At 45.0% G+C, this 21,523-nt stretch overlaps 1 protein-coding gene across 2 annotated transcripts in view; it reads left to right on the forward strand.

Moving 5' to 3' along the window:
• The window catches only part of TMEM104 (transmembrane protein 104), a 67,241-nt gene that overhangs the window by 16,135 nt on the left and 29,583 nt on the right, over positions 1–21,523 (forward strand). Inside the window, exons 7-8 of one of the 2 annotated variants that reach the window (XM_026654415.2) lie at positions 3,467–3,566; positions 4,476–4,584. In XM_026654415.2, coding sequence (XP_026510200.1) covers positions 3,467–3,566; positions 4,476–4,584 — 209 coding nt within the window. The remainder of the gene's footprint in view (positions 1–3,466; positions 3,567–4,475; positions 4,585–21,523) is intronic. The other variant, XM_026654416.2, reaches the window with a different exon arrangement.

A 21,523-nucleotide genomic window follows, 5' to 3' on the forward strand; every position in this document is an offset into this window, starting at 1 on the left:
GGGCTGCAAGGAAAAATAAAGGGCCCCCACCAATTTCCTTTTAAAGGAGCCTGCTCTGAAGCTTGTCTCTCTCTGGTCACAATGTTGAGCTCTCTCTGCCAGGGATCCGGGAGTCATTTATCATAATAATAGATTCTGTGCACATTCATCATTCTCCGTCCTTACAGGAAGTCATTGATCTTCCCGTTTTGTGTCCAGTAATGAAAGTATCGATCAGGGAGGGTCGGTGGCAGTTTATAAACAGAACTGACACTGAAGTCCGCCTGCAGTCAGGGAAGATGGGGGAACCTCTTGCCTGAATTTCGCTGATTAGAAAGTCAAGCTGGGAACGCTGCATTTTCTTTGAGCTGAGCCGCCTGAGCACAACACAGGGCACCAAAAGGAACCCAGGATGGTGCACGGTTGCATCCCAGAGATCAGCAAGTCAGACTTTTAAGGATCTGGGGTTTCAAGTTCACCAACTTCTTAACCCTTTATTCCCATAAGTTTCTTGAACGAAGTACAAAGTCTGCATAAAAGCTACTGCACGGGCAGTCATCAGAAGCGGGAGTTGGCACTTCTTCCACTAGGACGGTTGCACTGGATGGAAACGGAATGGGGAAGAAGTGGAGGGATTACTAGGAAAATCAGACTTTGAGCCCTAACCTTCTCTTTACTTTTTAAAGACTCGTTTCAACACAAAGGGCTGGAAACTGATTTTTAAAAACTGAGACATCTTGAATAGCAGCTCTGTCTAAAGGGTTAACTATTTTTTTAACTGTCCTTCCCCCTGCTCCTGGAATCTGATGGTTTTCAAAGTTACACAGTGACTGTTCCTATGTGACCATCTTAAAAATACCCCAAGGCACTAGTTCTCCTTCAGGACAACTGAAGGGAAAAAAATCACCCAAATTGGGAGTTTCTAGAATAATAGCCTGACTCTTTTTCTGAGGGGCTGAGCACCTGCAGTTCCCCTTTAATAAATATGACGGTTGGGGGGGTGGAAGAGAGACTTTTCCGAGAGAAGGACCTCATTTTTCAAACTTTGCCAAAAGAAAAACTAACCTCCCGTGACTACAGAACATGTATGAAAAACAACTTTTTAATAAAGTTAGAAGAGAAGGTCAAGATCAGGTTTATAATGAAAAGCTGGTTGGAGGTCGCTTCTGTGGCTCTGTAATATGGACATAATCTCAGCACCAGTGTACCTCAGGCATATCATCAAGATACACGTCCCCCCACTTTCTTCCAGTCCCCTCCCTTCTATTCCCCCATATATATCTTGAGAGAGTCTGACATTCTCCTTTAGCTGTCCCCTCAGCTGTGAGAGGTACCATCTTGGAGGATCCAGTGACATGAGGGGGAAATTTTTAAACTTGAGTAGGGGATGCTGGTGCTGTAATAATATAGACCATATTTTGATTTCTTTCGGCAGAGAAGGTGCCTTCCAAACAGGAGGTCATTAATCAAGTGAGCCACAAAACCTAGAATGTTTCTTTCTCCCTCTAAACCAAATAATGTACAGAATGTAGCATCCAAATACCACAGTGATGAGTGCAGTGGAATTACCTAAATATATGGTAGAGCTTCTAAACTACAAAGCCTTGTATGAGCATTAATCCTCCCTCCTGTAAGGTAGTCAGTGGTGCTAGCCTCGTTTACAGATAGCGTACGTGAGACAGCGAAATAAAGTGACTTGCCCAAGCCATGGGGAGTTAGCATCCCGGGGGTTTGAACTTGAGTTCATCATGCCCAGTCCTGTGCACAGACTTGTCAAAACATCGTGTTCTCCTCACGCTCGTCTCTTCTAATGCTTGCTGCTTTCTTTTTTCCTGCCAAAGTGAAACAGTTGCATGCTTTTTCATGGCTCACTTGCCTTTGAACTAAAATCTGTTGAGATTCACTTTGTATTGTTTAGACTGAGGCATTTGGCTCCACTTCTTCAAAGTTGGGGCACTGTAATTTGGCATCTCTTTATCCTCAGCTCATAACAGCAGAGTTTCTTGTGTGTGCCCCATTAAGATTTTTTGTGTGCATAAAACTAGCTTTGTTGCAGAGGTTTTCTATTTCGTCTTCCTCCTTCCGGCTGAATGCAGGACAGGTCAAACCTGGTTGTGATGAAGGGCTTTGTGGGCAGGGGAGAATGTGTGAAACTTTTGTAAAACTCAGATTTAACATCATCAAAAGTGCTGCAGAATTAGTTTTCACACTCCACAGGGTTGAAACTAAACTCAAAGTGTATAAGTTCTGCAGGAGCCTTCCAAAGAAGCTTAGCTTCAGCCCTGCAGAACTTGGGAGCTCTGCATGACTAAAATGTCATGGCTAAGAGGGGGAGGGACAGCTCAGTGGTTTGAGCATTGGCCTGCTAAACCTAGGGTTGTAAGTTCAATCCTTGAGGGGGCCATTTAGGGGTCTGGGGATTGGTCCTGCTTTGAGCAGGGGGTTGGACTAGATGACCTCCTGAGGTCCCTTCCAGCCCTGACATTCTAAGTTCTTGAGGAGTTCAGGAGCTTTATAGGTGCAGAGCTTCAAGTCAGTGCAATGCTAAAGGACCACTCTGCAATGATGGTCCATGTCTTCAGTCTTCTTTAAACTACCTCGATGCTGTGTCGCATCCCAGGGGTGCAACTCGACTCTCAGAGCATTTCAGCTTAAAATAAATTAATGGAGATATCCTATCTCCTAGAGCAGGAAGGGACCTTGAAAGGGCATCGAGTCCAGCCCCCTGCCTTCACTAGCAGGATTAAGTACTGATTTTTGCCCCAGATCCCTAGGTGGCCCCCTCAAGGATTGAACTCACAACCCTGGGTTTAGCAGGCCAATGCTCAAACCACTGAGCTATCCCTCCCTCTCCAGTTGCTTGGTACTTCTCGCTTTCAAGTGAGACAATTTCCACACAGGAATTGTGCCACTGGCACTAGTGAATAAGTTTATTTAAAGAGTGGGGGAGAATGAAGAGAGAACTGGATGGGCTTGGGTGTTCCTACTTGAATAGGGCACCTTTTACCTTCAGGTTGCTGGCTTATATCTGTCCCATCTCAGAGGGCCTTCACCACCTGACGTGTAGCTTATGTGAAAGGAGTTGGTTGCACTCAGTCCACTTTCTAGCAAGCGGGTGTCTGTGGCACCAAAGCCATCATCACAATTGTCACTAGTCTCCCTTGTGGGCCATCTTAGTGGAGAGGCCAGGGATTTAATGGGCCAGAGGTAAGCTTTGACAGGGCTGTGGGAGGAAGCTTGTACTGCTTCTGCCTATGCTGTACATCTCCTGTGGGCAGAAGATTCCAGCCTCCAGTGCAGCTAGCTTGGCACCTCTCACCTGCATGAAATTTATCACCAAATAAATACGGGCATTGATGGCGAAAATGAAATAATAATAATAATCCCCTGGCAAGGAGGTGATGTGAACCGCTGACTCCTTTAGGAGCAGAGTTCAAGGACCCACCTGGCCCCAGCCCTCCAATTAATGCATTTCCTTTTCTTACAGTGGGGGTCAACTTGTTTTACTTCTGTATAATCATCTACCTCTATGGGGACCTAGCGATCTACGCAGCTGCTGTGCCAGTCTCGCTCATGCAGGTGACCTGGTGAGTGATGGCAGTTCTTTGTAAGCCCAGGGATCTAGTGCACTAACAATAGAGGATGGAACAGATCCTTTTGCATGTGGGTGCTTCTGCGATGGAGGGCTAACGAATATACAGTGGACCTGGTTTTGCCCTTGATTTCTGAAAGCCAGAGAGGGAGATGACCCAAGAATAGGTCATCGGCGTTTACAGATGGGGCAGTGAGGTTGGACGCCTCCTTTACTGGAGACAGCTAAGCTGGCATTAATTGGCTGAAGAGTCCCGTGACCTGACTTAGATTCAACTTTGGTGCCAGACCTAAGTCCTGTTTACCCACGTGGTTAATGCAGCACTGGTTGCAGCAGTGTGAACTGTGCTGACCCCCCCCCCCCATGTGTTTGCTTGTTATTCAAGGACCATGCCCAGGTGTGATCCTTACTAAGTTCTTGGCCTGTCGGTTGAGGTGGCCAGCTAGGCTGACAGTAGAGTCCTTTTGTGATAGGGATAGGTGTCCATTAAGAATTAGACTGAGACCAATTCCTTCCTCATAAGCAACAATAACTATCAGAGAAGAATGACGTTTGTTCAAGTTCGCTCTGGGCTCAATTTGAAATAGTGTCCTAGAGGTGCAAGTCTCTATATCCCACTATTAGTAACTTCAACCATCTAGTCCCATCACCTGCATTTTTAAATAATTGCAAAGAGTCCAAGAATCTATCTATGGTTACATAATTCTGAGTGGTTTATGTTTCCTGGGGCCTATGATAGAGCAGCAAGATCAGGGGAAAGTCCCTGCATGTCTGTGTCTCCACCATGCCCCATTCTCTTTGACTGGAGGGGAGAGGAAGACGCAATTAGTGTATTCAGAGGGATGTTAATTACTGTTTTCCTTTTGTTTCCCTCTCTTTCCCCTCCCCGCCACCCCATTCTCAGCAGCGTAACTGGCAATCACTCCTGCGGTGTTGAAGATGGCACAAAGTATAACGATACAGACAAGTGCTGGGGGCCAATCAGGCGGATTGATGCTTACAGACTCTATCTGGTGAGTAATCAGAACTGGATGACTGGTGTGGTCCCTATAACAGATTTGATCTGAAATGATGTACACAGGTTTCTATGGCATAATGTGTTCAGATGAACAGCCAAGGTCTGGAATTCTGACTTCAGCCCCGTCTGATTTGCTGAATGCTCTCACTGCCGGCTTGATAGCCTGACTACATTATACTTTGGCTAACTACATTGTGCTAAGCGAAATTTCCCCTGCATTCTCTTTAGTATACAGTATTCTTCACTTTCCGTCCTGCATGCTGTCTATCTCAGTACTGTTTAAACAGCTGTTGTGTTGCAACCCAGAAGTGACTGCACTTCAGTGCTTGGTGAAGTGATTTTGACTTTATATAGAGTCTTAAAGTTTACTGTGTGTATTAGGATCCTTTTGGATGCAAAGCTGTATATGAGTGTTAGATCTGTTCCTGTACTGCAACAACTTTTGTGTGTGTGAAATATTGTAGTTTTATACAAACTTCTGCTTTTTGAGGGGGAACATGTCACCAGACATTGTTCTGTTTCTGTTATGTACCATTTCAGTAGCATGGCTGGCTAGCTTAGGATTTTCTAGCCCATCACCACAGTATCAAATGTTTTGGCTCTGTTGCATGGCAGAATCAAACTCTCTTTGACTTCAGTGGGAGTTACACACGAAGACAGAAACCATTGTTTGGGGTAAGAAGTGGGGAGAAGGAGGTGAAGAGCTTTGAAAGTAAAAGCAGCCTGAATCTCAGACCTGTTGGAACTTTAGCTGGGGGTTTAAATAGAAAGCGGACTGGAAAAGAGATAGAGGAAGGATGCATCAGATCATCAGTGCCAGCACGTAAACCCAGGGGCAGGAGTAAATGTAAGCAATACTTTCAGTTGCCATCCTAAGGAGAGTGTGGTGGCTGGATCACATGCCTGAGCACTCCTCACTGTTGCAGTAATAACCCTGGAACAGGAACTAGATCTCAGGAATATTAGTAAATGTCACAGCCTGGTTAATTATTTAAAAGAAATATTATTGTTTTATTAAATTGCGTCTTGGCCTATTTCTTTGAAAACCTACATGATTGAGGATTTTCACTCTGAATTTCAATAACTCTTTGACTGAACAGAAGGAACTCGTCAGGAAAGGCAGAAATGCATTAATTACTAACTGCATCTCCCAGATATTACACCTATAACTCAGAAAGATAATTGAAAATTTAAAAAACCCAAACAAACAAAAACCTTACTTGCTGCTGTCTGTGTGGGCAACTTTCATGAACTTTATTCCCCCTGGTTGTCTTTGTTCAGGTTTGAAGGTTAGTTTATCCTCTAACGTCTGTGGCAGTGACTAACCCTTTCTCTATTGAGTAATCAAGAAGAAGGTTTCAGTGCTTTTCTCCACCTGCCTTCAGTGGGAACAATGCTGTGTGATGCTATGAGATATGGTTAGTAAGCAGTGGAATTGCTCCAGCGATGGGCTGAACATACAGAAAAGCTCCAGACTGTCAGTGCAACCTCTGAGCTCAGTTACATCTTCACTAACATCTCTACCATTTCCCACTAGATAAGCATATGGGCAACATTGTATGTCTAAGAGGACAAATCAGGACTCCTATTCCCAGCTCTGCAGTTCAATTGCTGCTTGACCTTGAGCAAGTCACCTAACCTCTCCCTTCATTTACACCTCTGTAAAAGGAGGGTAATGTTTACAAAGCTCCAAGAGTGTTGACACTTAGCTGTCTATGAAGCACATTGAGATCCACTGCAAAAAGTGGTGGTGTCGTCAAGGTCAGGAGAACTATTCTTCATATGGCACACCTCTGAAGGGAGTTTACAAATTAAACTGACTTTGGTGCTGGGTGAATCTTTTTCACTGTTCTGTTATAACTCATAGACAACAGGTGACCAATGGATATGTCTGTGTTATATTTGTCCAGGGAAAAAAGATGTCTCTCCTTGGTGTTGCAAAGTGGCAGATTTTACAGGGTATCATTAAATTATAGCAATGTGCATTTTAACAGTCCAGTGTCAATCAGATGTTACTTTGTAAGGAGCTAGAAATGCTTCAGTACAGACTTGTTGAAACACAGGTTTTCTTCTCCCTTTTTAGCTTTGTTGCAGGGTGGATTTGATTTAAAGCAAATTGATTTAAATCACTAGTCAGGAAAACTCGATTTAATCATGGTTTTCTACATAAAAGTCTTCTACATAAAAACGCGTTGGTTGTTATAACCTTAATACATATTCTTCAGAGGTAGATGTAGGTTTCATTTTTAGAAGGTACACACTATACATTTTTAAACAGTCATTTATTTTGTAAACTTTTCGGATTAGTTTTACAGCTATATCAGAAAATGAATGGTTATTTGGTTATTTCATTTACCAAAGGTAATCGAAGCAAATATTTATGAAGTCATTGGGAGGTGAACTATCTTCAGTTCAACAGGTTAATCATTAATATTTGGAGGATTTTCTTGCCATGCTGTATAAGGAGGAGAACATCACCAGACAGACATCTAAATTGTTTTATTTAACTAAACAACATTAAATATTCTGGATTTATTTTTTCTTCAACAGCAAACATATTTTAACAAAAAAGCATATGTCCCTCGCTTCTCACATTTATCTCCAGACTTCTCCTTGTCCAGATCTATTCCGCCCCCAACAATCTTCTATTCATTGAACTTTTTGAAACTTTGCACTTTTAGAGAGCGGTAAGGGATTGACTCTGTACACAAATTTGCAGTGGGACAGTAGAGTTGAGGTCTGTTACTTCTCACCTCTATATATTATTTATTTATTTATTTTAAAACATTTTTGCTGTTAACAAGCATGTTACCTCTGGAGACACAAATCCACAGTTTGAGATCTGCAAAACTAAGCATCTCTGATGGTATCTTCTAGACTGAGCACTGAGTCCCATTGGGTAGATAGAAAGATTAACCTAAGTCTATACGGAAGCCTGTGGAACCCCATAAGATTGGATCCCTAATCCATGAACTATTGGAACTCATTTACAAAATTTTTCTAAAACATTACGTGAATATATTGTCTCATAGTATAGAATTTATAATCCCTATTCCATGATGAGATATCTTTGAGCTATAATGTATCTTAATTAAAACTATCTTTTAGATAGTTTTTTCCTCAAAAAGCATTTTATCAAAAAAATCTGATTTAAATAACAAAATAGGATTTATTTATTTATTTTAAATCATTGATTTTTATCCACCCTGCTTTGTTGGAATTTCACTTTGAAAAACTCTAGGGATGAAAGGATAACTTGTTCAAAACCACAACAATCTTGAATGAAGTAGCATAAACTGTCTGAAATTTGTGCTATTGGAAAGCAGGCTTTGTGGCCAAACAGTAAGGCAGAGTTGGGTAGATCAGAGTACTGAGTGACACGTTCTCAGATGCAAATGCTTCCACCAAATGAAAAAGGGCTGCTGTTCTTGTCTCTTGTTGCATTGTTTCAAACTCTGTAGTCACTTCTTTTTCCACGGAGCAGGTTGTAGTGCAATCAAGCTTTTTCTTCTCAAAACATGATGATGCTTTGAGATGACTATTGCCTGAAGTGTTGGTTTTTTTTCCCAAGCTTAATTGGAATATTGTATGTAGTACAAAATTAAAACTTGACATCAGCCGTCATGTGAAATGTTTTATACTGCAGAGATCAAAATTTGGCAGAGAGGTTTCCTAATTCAGAGTGAGTGTGTGTGTGTGTGTGTCTCTCTCTCTCTCTCTACCACAACACTTTACATTCAGCATGGAATAACTATCACCTTAAACTGTCAAGTTTGTGTACAGAAGTGGATCCTCTAGGATCAGCAGGATAGCCAGAGCCTGGTTGTGCAAAGGGGGAAACAAGCCATTTAGAAGTGGAGAAGGGGAATAAACCTCTCAAGATCATAAACCAATGGGACCACCTCCTCCTCCCTAGCATGAGAAATGTCCATAGAGGCCAAGGCCCTTTTGTTCTGGAGTCCTAACTCACCCACTTCTGAATGGGTTCTGAATCAGGCAGCTGAAACCAAGAAGCTTTTCCTGCATACTAAATCCTGGTATGGGAAGGAGGAAAAAGACAACACAAGAACTTAGAAGGAAAGGCACACTGTCCTCCAAAGAAACCAGCACTGTTCTTTGGGAGCATCAGACTCTTGTCTCCTGAGCTCTTGTCTCTAGTTTCCCATCTTTCCTGGCTGTTCCCCATGGCTGAGCTGCAGGCTCAGCTCTGAGGGAGTCTAAGCAGGTCAGCATAGTCCAGCCAAAGTCCCACCATAGCCAGCACTCTGCTCCCTACCCTCAGTGAGAATGAATCCCCCTCAGCTCCCACCTCTTTCTGTGTGTATGCAGCCAGCAAATTACTGGCAACGTTTTTACTTCCATTTTTTTCAGGCTAAATGGTCAAGTTAATGTTTTCTGCGGAATCTGTGGCAACTGCAGGAATCATACCAACTGGGCCTTTTTCACCTCAAATGCCACCTGTCAGCAGACGGTCGGTCAGTCCTGCCTCTCCCCCAAGGACTCTGGTTTTTTCCCTTCCCTTTTTTCTCAATTGCAGTAATCACTGTTTCAAGCACCGAATCTTTAGGCTGAGGAAAGGGAGGAGAGAATGATTGACGTAAAATCCTATTTATTGGTTTAATGTCCAAAAACTCCTCCGGAAATGGGCTCCATTCCTGCTTTTGGGGAGTGGATGTTGAGCACCATGTACGTAATGAGACTGTTTAGACTGATTAAGTCCCTCTCTGGAGATTTGCGTGCCTGTGCAGCATTTTTATTACTGCTACAGAATCTAGCACACCTATGTGTGGCTGCAGGGACGACACGTAGCCTGCCAGGCCCACAGTAACCTTCATCCTGCATAAACTGAGTGGTGTTGGTCGTAAATTGCATCCCAAAATACGGGTGGCTTGTGATATAAACAGGTCGTGGGAAACGTTGCTTTTACTCAGTTGTACTCCCTCCTTCCTGTCCTGTTACTTGGTGCTTGCATTTGCCTCCTTAAGTTGGACATTTGGGAGGCCCGGATGGGTTTGAAAGCTGGGGTTATGAAAGGCACGGCATGGTGCAGCATGCAGGGTGAATCGGCTGGTAAGGGAAGCATGGGCTGCATGTCCTGTAGATGGCAAACGTTGATTACAGTTAAAGCAAATTGGTAACTTTTGCTCTTCCCTTCAAATCAGTTAGTCACAATGCAGCCAGAGTGACTTCTGGGTCATTTGTGTGTTTTATGCCCATTTTTAAGGGCAGCCTGGAATGAGCTATAAAGGGAGGTAAGATCTAAGTCTCTGCTGTTAGCCTACAGATTTAGGGTCATCGAGCCCTGCTGCAATTCCTTTTATAACACTTCCCTTAAGGCCAGCCAAATGTCTTCTGTGTGGACTGGAGGAAGGGACAGTGGATTTAAGATTTAACCCTCTCTGCATTGGACTTGTACCTATTTCCCGTTACAGTCCTGATGTTACCCTTCTTTAGTGATATGGTGAAATAATGATTTTGTTGCTAGAGAAAAGTTGGCTGATTTAATACTCATAAAAGAAATAAGGGGTTAAATCGTGGGACTCACCAGCCATCTGGAGAGTCTGATCAAACATGACCGTGTTCCTCTCTTCCATCAGCCTTCCCTTCCTGGTAACTCAGGAGCCCAGTGTCTTCCCATAACAGACTGAAACTCCCAAGTGGGGGAAGCAAATGCCATTTTGGAGGAAGGCTCTGCAAAAGATCCTCTCCCTAGCCTGGCGTTGCGGTGTTTAAGGATATCGGGTATATCTGTTCCATGGGAGGATGTGCTGGTTTTTGTCTGATTGGGAAAGGTACATGGCATCCACTTTCACAGGTTCACAGATGCTGCAGTATCGCAGGCAGCCCAGCGGGTGCGGGCCGAGTGAAGATGGGAGCACAGATGGTTTAATGGAGATTATCCCAGTTGGAAACGTGCTTGTGCGGTGAATCAAATGAGCGGGCTCTCAGGCGCTCACCATCTCTCTTCAGGAAGGGACAATGTCACCCCAGCCTGACGTTCTGATTAGAATAATGAGCAACCAGAGCAGGGTCTGTCTGAAACTGAGAGTGTCTGGTGCAGAAGGGTGGGGAGATAATCAAGGGGAACAAAGATCTTCTTGTTAGATGCAGAATTTAACCTGAAAGGGCTAAAGCTGAATTAGTACATTTTATGTACATGCATTTTCCCCTCTTCTCCTGTCTCAGCATGGTACTTCCTGCTTGGGTTCTCTTTGATTGCAATCTGTAGGGCTATTTTTCTCTTGTCTCTTCATCTCCCTGTTCCCCCTTCTCTGGCTCTAGACCTGCCCCCTTGGTATTTCCCCCTCCACCCCCCCAGCTCTGACTGCAACCTCATGTCTGTCTCTGTGGGTATAAGGCTGCATTTGGGAATCTGTCCCTCTCATCTGGGCATAGAGGTGCCTTTGATTTCTCACTATAGACCCATATCTCTGTTAGTTTGTGTGCCTTCATTCACCCCCCCCCCTGTAGGGCTGGATCCCTTGGCATACCTGTCTTTCTGTAGGTTCTACTGTTAAGAAACAATGTGCAGCCTCCCTGTTTAGAGGGTTTTACTGAAGGGCATCCCCCATTAAGCCAAAACCCTTCCACATGCGAGCACCTGAGTCCACAGCCTGCCTTCCTCGCATGCTAATGCCAATTGGAGTGGCCATTACCACTATTTAACCCAAATGGCCCCTATGCTGAATACAACCCTGGGTGGATAAAGCCTTTCCAGAGAGGTTTTCAAAGCTGCAGCCCCAGCTGGCTCTCAAGAGCTTACACTTAGCACAAACCCTTTTGAGCCGAAAGGATCTCAAATTGCCTTACAAACTGTATATAAAGGATCACTTCACCACGCGGTGGAGCTGAAGTGCAGCCAGTTGTGTGGTGGAGCGTGTCAGCTGTTCGGTAGCACTCAAAAATGCTACGCAAAAATTCAGGACAGGCACACACAAAAATGTGAGTCTTCTAGATGGGGGAGGGAGCAGGGGTGTCCACCCTTGGTGGAGATGGCCCCATATACAGCTCTCACTCGCTCTATATGATGTAAGGGATTAGTAGCAATGATGTTCCAGCATGAGCAGCTGATCTAACTCTTCTCCCCAAGTCCATTGGTACTGGGAACAGTCCTTGAGTTGAGAGGTGGTGCTTTGAACTGAGTGCATTTTCTGAGGCAAGACACGCTTCCTTCTGCAGCTGAGAACACTTTCCCTGTGTTCTGCCACCTTCCACCACTGTGCCCCACAGCAGTCACATCCAGCAATCAGTAGATCATAGCTGCTGTCTCGGGTATCTATTCTTGCCGGTCTCCGTGCTAAGAGTGGCCTAGAGACTTTCAGAACCAGCAAGTGAGGGACAAGTGTCCGTGGGAGGGAGAATTGACCTTCTACGTCATCACCTGAAACTAGCACTGCCGCCAAGGGGGTATGAATCCACTGCTGGGTGTGCTAAGCCTAAGCCTGCACAGAGGGATCATGAGGAATACTGTTTGGGGGAAGTTTATTGTGCTGATGTGAAGCCAGCACGCCTGTTTTACAACAATCACCCAGAACACTCATACAGCAGTGTTCTGTAGTAACATTCCAAACCACTACAGCTTGCAGCAGGGCTGCTACAGGGATGTGTCCTAGCAAGATTCTCTTGCCAACGCTCAAGCATGTTGGTGCTAACTACGAACACTCCAGTGCTTTTTATTGCAAAATGAATGTGGAAATAAAAACAAATGACTGTCAGCGTAAAAGAATGGCAGACATTACTCCTGTGGGCAATTACAGTACTGGAAGCCAGGAAGAACCTACATTAGTGATCCAGAACACTGCAGCTTCGTTGTCTTCTGGAATACTGCAGCGTATGTAGGTATGTGAGAAACAGAAGGCTTGAAGTCCTGCTTTAAGTGTAACTAATCAGTGCAACCCTAACTTTTGCGACAGATGCCTTGATAATGCAGCACTGTTTGACTAAAAACCCAGTCCGAGGGGCTGATTTCTGGGTCTCTTGCCTGTCTCCATCTCATCAACTTTTTAAAGAGTGAGGTCAGTTTGCCCTGAAGCTGCTGCAAAAACTGGGAGCCGAATTCCACCAAACTAAATGGCGTCTGGGAAATGAAAGCTATTCTCTGCTTTTTGTCATGGAGCTAATAAGGTTGAATTCACCCCTCCTTTCTTGGCCATTCTTCCCTCGGTCTTGTCATTAATTTCTGTCTCTGTCGCAGTTTATTGCCTGCTCATCATGCGTCTGACAGATAACCTGGCAGTTTCACAAGGCTTTTTCCCCGCAATGTTTCCCAACCAAAAACAAAAAAAAGTAATTTTGGTTAATGCCTAGCCTTTGTGAATGAGGCTTTGTTTTTAATTGATTTGGCTCACACAGTGGCAGAGATCTGTGCAGCATTTCACAAGCGGGATGTAGACTTGTCATGTCAGTATCCCTAGCGCTAAAGTTCTGCTTTTGGTATTGGATTTGCTAGCTTCCTTTGCAGCCTCGCTTTCCTTAGGACAAGGGGAGTATCAGATGGAAGGCGGATGTACCCTGATGCCAGGACTTGGGGAAGGAGACTGATCCTTTGGTACATAGTGGAAGAACTCCAAGAAACTGCAAGGACGTGGATTGAAGTGACTGGCTTTAAAGGATTAGCTTGTCTCTTATTACAGATAAATCGATAGTGCAGGGGACTGGAATGTGTTTTTTGCAAAGAGCTGTCTGTTCGCTTCACAATGAGAAGTGGTTTTTCTTCTTAAATGAAGCCTGGATTACACTGTCACTCATCCTGACACTGAGCTTTTCCGGCGCGCTCCTAACAAAGGGCCTTAATAATGAGTCCTTCCCTCAGCCACCTCCAGCCAACTAGCAAGGGCTGTGCAGAAAGTGAAGGCATCAGACTGTATCCTACATGTGGTTGCCTGATCCCTTCCTGGGCATATGCGCTACGGTCGCTGGCCAAAGGCTGCCCACCCCAAACAGGAAGTGCTCTGGCTGGTATGACTAGTGTGGGATGTCATTGGTTTTAGGCAACTCGAATCGCAGTGTGACTGCCTTCAGTCTGCTCCTGGCTTGCTTTGGAAGTTCAAACTGTCCCACTTGAGGATATTTTCTTTTGGAGTCTCTGTTAGGAATCTAGGCTTTGCCAGATGGGATAACCGCACTGCTCCAAGTCTAGTCTCTTGCCTCCAGGAATGGCAGATTTTTTCAGATGAAGGTCAATACTTTTGATTCCCATAAAACAGCTGGCCAATTGTGCCATGTTGTATTGTGGGAAGGAAGGGAGACTCCTTCCTGACCACTTATGGCAGCTATTTTATATTCTGAAGCCTGAGATTTGATTACCAGTGTCATAGCATCCATAACAATAAACAATGGATTTAAGTTTTGTAGGGGTTTTTGGCTAGTGAGCAGCTGACTTGAACAAGGAGAGTGAGAAAATGGGTTTGGGGATCACCCTTCTTCCTCTCCAAGCACTTCCCTTAACTCTGTGGAAATCTCACCTCCCAAGGGTATGTCTACACTGCAACTGAAGGTGCAACCTTCTTTTATTTTGCATTTGTATAGTGTCTAGCACAATGGGGCCCCTAGTCCATGATTAGGTCTCCTAGGGGCTATGGTAATATAAATAATGCCTACCTGAGCTACAATCACACCTCTGTATGCAGTGTAGATGGACTCAGTAAGCGCTGTGCCTGCAACAAGTCAGGAGGAGGACAGGTCCTTCTCTAAATAAAGCCCTGTGTTGGAACAGAGCTTGATCAGGCAGCGAGACACCAAATATGACACCCTTCTCTCTTGATGTTGGAGACCTGTCACTCTTGAACTGGGCAGGTGTCAGAACTGATTTCTAGTCACAATCACCAATTTACTGCAGAAATCAGAAAGGTTTCAAAATGGCCTTTAAGACTCTTCTCAGGCCAGCCTGTTTCAAGAGACTCCACTGGTCTGTCTCTTTGAATCATTTTATGGAACATAAGTTCTAAATGCTCTTGCTATGTTAAGGGTTTAGTTTCATATTGTAGTGACAGCATCATAGAAACTGAAGCTGGAAGAGACCTGGTAGGTCGGCTAAGCTGTCCATGGAGTGGGTCGGTACAAGACTTCCTAAACAGCATATTTTCTAATACTTTTCCACTGTTTTTAAAAATAGAAATAACAGATCTTACTCCTAAACAAAACAGCGACCTTATTGGCCTGGCTAATTACATACAAGCATTTCCATTGAGTAGGACAGTGACTTCGATATTTTCTTCTTCCTTCCCCAAAAGTTTCATTAGAGAATTGTCACGGTAGTCAGCCCCAGGGCAAACTTGCCATAAGATTGCAAGGTAGTGCCGCTCTGCGAGCATTGCGATGAGAGGAGACCGGGACAGTGACTTTGAGCAGGGGAGCGTCTGTCTATTCAGCCCCTTGGGAGCACTGTTCAGGGTAGTGCTCCGAAGATGGTTGTGACTTGCCTAGATGACTCTCAAGGTCCCTTCCAGCCGTACAGTTCTATGATCCTGTGAGCTGTTGCCTTTGTTTGGGTGAAATATTTGATGTTATCTTGACCAAAGCCGTGATCTTTAGACCAAAACAGAAGCTACTGATGACAAAATTATAGGCGCTACCATAAATACAGATAACCCAAGACTGGCCAGATTTGTCCTGTAGCAAACTGTGATTGGTGTCACCTTTCTGGGCAGAAATGATCCCTGAAGTGATCCAGAGGGTTTATTACACCAGTCTGTGTAGTGTGCACTAGACAGAGTAGGGGAGGAAGAAGGCTCAGCATGAGCAAATTCCACAGGTAGCCCCTAGCACTGCGGCATAAAAGCAGGAGTTCTAATTACAATGCATGGGACACCCTTAATGTGCCTCCAGGCAATTGCCCCATGACTCACCAAACAGTGAATTGGGATGAGTCTCCCTTATTGCCTGGAGGCTTACTCTGGCCCCTGAAATGAATGTTAAACTATACCGAGAATTTAGTGCAAGTGAGGAGAAGGAAAGTAGGAGGCAAAGACTACAGCTCAGTGGTGAAGTGCTAGGCGGGAAGAGTTAATGACGGCAGATCCCCAGGGACCTCCTAACCCTGAAAAGCTCATGGAGCGGCATGCTTGCGGGTCTTCCATGCCTATATGCCACGCTGCCTATCTGTTTCTCCCACCTTAACGCTATCTAACCTGAGAGGGGGTTATATTAAATAGAAAGATAGTGTTAGCAGCCAATACTCCACTATCTGCATAGATGTAGGGCAGTGTCTGTCGGGGGGGGGGGTAGTAATGACTATGCTCTCACACTTTATTAGATGAAGCTCATTAATCTGTTTATAGCACTGCTCGCTAATGTTGCAAAAAATCCTCAAGGCTATTCCGTGTCAGGAAGGCTCCTGTTCTATTTCGGATCCATTTTGAGGTCAGTCTGTGGAGGGCACAGCCAGGCCCAGCTCTGCAACTTCGCTCTGCGGGGCTGCCACGTATCACGCACCTGACATTCCTCTTTCAAACTCTGCTCTCCTACTGCCATCAGCTTCTTTGCTCCCCTCCCGCTCCATTCGGATGCAATTAGAAGATGCAGAGTAGGGGAGGTCAGGGGTCAAGGAGGCGCTAAAGTGACTACAAGACACTGCAGGTGACTGTACCATAAATACCCCATCGATGGAGAATTAGACGGCAGTCACCTCGGGAGATTGCCGGTCTCCATCTTTCTCTTGCTCGTGAAAAATGACTATGGAAGCATATTTACACCAGAGATTGCAAGCTTGCTGCTGGCTCCAGTCCTGGCTGTGTGTGCCAGGGACTGCAATCTTTGCATAGGATGACTTTTTGAAAACGCTTTGCCGTGTTTGGATTGTTTAATTTAGGAGGGGAGGGAATTGAGTGGTTGGTTTTGGGAGGGGGTGTTGGGTTTTTTTGGCGGGGGGAAGGTAAGTGAACTTAGCACTCACTGAAATGTGCTTGCTCAGGATTCTGACAGCCCTCTCTTCATCCACATCAAAGGTACAGCCAGGACAGCACCATGCCAACTTCACCACGCTGCCCTTTCAATGTGCTGCGGCCTTGATGTCGAGGGGCTTTATCTAGGGGCCACAGGGGAGGTTCAGTCTCTGGTCCATTCAGTCCTTAGTGTCTCTGAGACCCCCAATGAGGTCAAGACTTGTGATAGTGTTTTTCGTGGGGTGGACACTTGTCCATTTGGAGCTGGATTTAAACAAGCAGATGCATTTAACGTAGGCCACTGACCAGCCATTAGGCAGTAATGCCACCACTGGCTCTATGTATTCCTCAGCGCACTGGGGCGATGTCCTCAGTTGGCGTCGTAGGCATCGCTCCCCTTACTTCAGTGCCGCTATCCCAGCTTTCACCAGCTGTCGCTCTGGCTCTAGAAGAATATTCAACCTCTGACCCAGCCATGTTGTGTAGACCCTGTGTATCGAAGGAGAATGCCAGCTGTGAAGATTGCTCTTGTACAGGCAATATGTTCCCTATGAGTTATGACTGTAAAAACCCCCATGGTGTATCCTGAGAGCTGCATGTTAATTACCAGCAATGCTTTGGCAGCAGATGTCTGTGACAAAGTAGCTCTCCTTTACTCTGGGGGGTAGAATTGAGGCCAGTTACACTTTATCCATAAGCATTACTCATGCAGTGTCTAATGAAGGCAGCATTGTTCCGTGGAACTTCATTACTACCTGGAGGGGGGAAGAAGAGGGTTAAAAACCCTCTCAGCCTCTTTGAGCAATCCCATTTCCGCTGCTGGGTTATCGTTTTAACCAATTTAAATAAGAGAGTCAATAATTACGTGCTTCCTGATAACTTCCTGCCAGTCTGCACAGCAGCAGCAATGGTCCACACGCCAGCCGCTGGGGGCTCTGTCTCTCCATCTTTCTTCTTTAAGCTTTTATAAAGGGTCTGGAGGGAACCTTGTATGAACAATCAGTCTCCTTTTTCGTATATTATATCTTACCATAGATGGTGAAGGATGAAGCTTGGAACGCAGCCCTAAGTAAAGTGCCATCTGGCACTTTAGCTGGAGTGCTGAGATCACCCAGGAGGGATGAGTGTGTCCTCTGTCACGAGGGGGGACAGCAGAGGAGGCTTGGAAGGAGGTCTGAGATGGGGAACTGCAAGGAAGTGAGCCCCACAAAGCCTCTCTTCTTGAAATCTGTAACAGACTGGTCCTTATAAGCGTTGCAACCTGTGGTATGACTGGCTAAGGCTGCTGGGGTGTGGGGATTAGGGTGGTGGGGCTGTTGTGGCGGTTACCTAGGCTGCAAATGGGTGTGTGAAGTCAGTAGTGGTAACATTTTTAGTGGCTAAGCACTCTGGGCTGTTTTAGCCTCAGTGACAATGAACAGAAACACCATGTTGGGGGGAGCCTAAAACCTGGTAAGTTCTTTCAGACAGAAGTGTGGCTTAAACCATTCTGACTGGCTCCAGAAGTGTCCTTACGCTCGCTGAACGCCTGATCCAAAGCCCCCTGAAATCAGTGGAACGACGCCTCCTGTAGACTTCAATAGTCTTTGGATCAGGCCCCAGATCAGGGGATGAAATCACATATTTCTGCCTGTGTCGTCAGTGTTAAAACTCAAGTTCCTCTTCCCCTGTTGTTCTCTAAATGTCATTTATAGGGGAGAACCTGATGCAGGCAGGGGCCAGAGCAGGGGCTCTTACGCAGCCCTCACACCTTGGAGCAGGGCCATGGCTCCCGAGCAGGCCAGATGTCACAGAGCTCATCAGGTGTTTCTGCTAGGCCAGCTGGCTGTCAGAGGCTGTTCTTAGCCCTGGTGCATTTGTCTCCATCGCTTCCAGCATTCACCTAGGCTGCCGGTGTAGCTTGATGAGCTCAGGGACATCTCACCCAGGCAGAGCTGGCATCAGAATTACTACTCATTTGACACAGCTATGAAGTGACTGCTTTTTCTACTCTGTTCAAGGAGACTCTTTGCTTCTGTTTCTAAACAACTAATCTTAACCGGGACCATTTTCCTCTCGGAGCCGTCACTTCGTTAACTTCTGCTCTGCTATGGGAATGTTCCATATCCATAGCCTTGCAGCGTCTGTAAAGCATCCAGTTTAGCCTGCCAACTGAGGCAAAGCAGTTTACCAAAGAGATCCAGTGGATCTAAATCTCAATCTAAATCTTATGCTTGTAAATGCCAGATTTCTCCATGTTTAGAGTAAATTTATTTGTATCCCCTCACCCCTTTCAGTGGGAAGAAAAGGGCTGCTCGGAACTTGTGATGTGCAGTCACCAATGTCAGAGACGCTGGGTGGGAATTACCATGAGAACAACCTTGCATGTGAGATGTCCACACTTCTGCCACCAGTCAGAACCAGGAGCCTCCGAGCAAAGATTTGATTTGGGATTGGCTGTTGCTTTGGGTCAAGTTTTAGCGGGCTGGGGTTGTGGGGTTAGTTCTCATATTAAGCAAACATTGCTCAGAATTTGGGGATCCTCCAGGCTCTGAATCAAAAAGGTACAGTAGTTATTCAGGTTAGTTTAATTCTCAGTAAATGCTAAACATCGTGGATGCTTTTTCTGCGGATTAGATCTTGAAGGCAACTAAGCAAGTTCCAATGGCAGTTGTGAATGAAACTTGTTTTCATCAGTGTCCCTTGGCAGGCGTGTGCATTCACACTCTCAGCACACAGACATTTACTTACGGAGTGCGTGGTGCTAGTTCTAGTCCCTGAGACCCACTGCTTTATAAAAAGCTGTGAGAGAAGAGCCAAAGTCAATAAAATGTGGTCTGCTCAAGTCCTCAGTGTTCAGAATAAGCAATGACGACGTACGCGTCCTCCAGATCCAATAAAGAGCCTGTTTGGCCAACAAAACCCTCTGACTCTGGCATAAGACACCTTCTACACTGATTCGATTCTTGATCAATATGTCTGATACCTGGAAACTTTCTCTTGGAGCATCTCAGCTGATTGTCACAAGTGGATGTTGACTGAGGTACTACAGCCATCTAGTTTACATAACCACATTAGTACTTACCTTTCCTTCTTGTGATCTTTCTTTGTAAGTGTAATCTTATCCTAAGTGGCTTGTCTACTTCTTACCTGGCATGCACATTTCAATACAAAGACTGTATTTCTTTTTCAGTTGCTGTGTGTGTTTCTAGCAATAACAGCAAATCCCATCTTGGTCCCTGCAGCAAGAAGGCTCCAAGTCAACAGGCCTGTCTTTCATTTTGAAGTATTAAGAGCTGACAGAGGGAGAGGCTAGGAAGCCAATGACAGCTGGATTCCTGTTTGTTTGTTTTTTTGTAACCCCCAAACCTTGGCAGTGTTATAGCCAGAAAAAAAAAGGGGGGGGGAGGGAGGAGGCATCCTAACACTTCAAGAACTGCCCAACTATCGAGTTTGCTGGCCTGCAGGGCAGAGCATAATTCAGAGAGACAAGCTGTTTCCTCTTCTGTGCTAGCAAGCTTCTAATTTTCTCTGACTGGAAACATAATCTTCAGTAAAAGCCACAAACACGTTGCCATCTAGTTATGTACTGGGTCATGCTGGCTTCAACACAAACAGGACTTTGCAAGGAGAGGAGGCTTTCATTTTTTTGTTCATGACTGCAACAGGCGTAGGTATATTTTTTAATATTCGTACAATAATCCACTTCAGTTAAAGATTTGCCTGTTCCTTCTGCCTCAGGTTATTTTGCTAAAACTTAGTAGCCGGGATGATCGAGGCCTTAGATATTTCTAAGATAGAAAGCAGGGGAGTTGAACTGGAAAATGCAAGAGCTCTTGCTTAGTGTGTAACAAGTAGTGCCGTTTGAATTCCATGAGGGTAGCGGATGCCGTTTTTCTGAACAGACTTAGGCTTTGTTGACTGTCGCATGTAATGAGTCAGGGTTTGTAAAACAGCTCACTTTAGAGAGAGAACTGAGCCTAGAAAATGTTTTTGGCAGATGAGGTGGCTTGTGTCCTAGATGCCAGTCTAGGCTCACCTTTTCTTCAGGAAGAGGGTAAAGCGATAACGGCAATTATGGAGTTAATTAACTTCTCGGGGAGGAGAAGCTGGATCAGTGTGAACTTGGCAGCTTGTGATGAAGACTCAATGATTTGAAAAATCCTTGGAATGAAAATATGGCTGACTTCTCCCATCCCCGAGAGAAACACGACTGCCTACTTATTTAGGTACTTACATCTTTATTTTGGGGGGTGGGATGGGGTGGCACAGAGCGCTTATTTTTAAACACTGAGTTTTGAAACTCTTGGCCTACATGTTCATATTTATCTCCTCCTCTCCTATACACACCTTTCCAATAGGCTGCAAGGCCTTGTATCTGAAACATCTTTGAAAAGGCTGGTCTGTCTCTTCAGCTCTCCAATTCTGAGCTAGTCAGGATGGGCCCAGTCACTGGACTAAAACTGATCTCTTAATCCTCCTTTTCCGGTTACATGGAAGAGCTTCTGGTTTGGACCTGATGGCCATTATGATTTTTGCTATTTAATGCCATCCACTACTCTCTACTTCTCATTTAAAGACAATTCAGCATGTAGCACTGTCTGCTTTCAAATCTGCGCAACTTGATTCATCTCAGTCAAAGCCATTGCCTTGTTCTTATTGATCCTTGGAAGCCCAATTTGGTTCATTGATGGGAGTTGGATGGGGAAGGTAATGTAGTGTTTAGACTGCTCTTGAATTCATCTCACACCTCGCTCCTTGAAACCAGGCTTTTATGATGAACAATGTTAGAAAAGGGTGGGGGGAAATCCATACCTCCAGGCATGATGATTTGTGTTCATCTCACTCCTAATAAGTTGAGGAGTAGAGTCCTTGAGAGAGGGGGGGAGAGTTTGAAGCTATTCTCTGAAGTTGATCAATGGGTTTAGTAGATCAAGATTGCTTGGGAGCTGGAGAATTTATAACCGTGCAGAAGTTAGAGGGCAAAACCCCAAAAGGACTTTTTATATTTTTACCCACAACTGTTACAAAATTCAGTTCCCTGCTTCCTCTCCAGGTTCAGTTTACAAGTGT

Source organism: Terrapene carolina, unplaced genomic scaffold (assembly GCF_002925995.2).
Source record: "Terrapene carolina triunguis isolate 2854851 unplaced genomic scaffold, T_m_triunguis-2.0 Scaffold192, whole genome shotgun sequence".
Lineage (NCBI taxonomy): Eukaryota > Metazoa > Chordata > Testudines > Emydidae > Terrapene > Terrapene triunguis.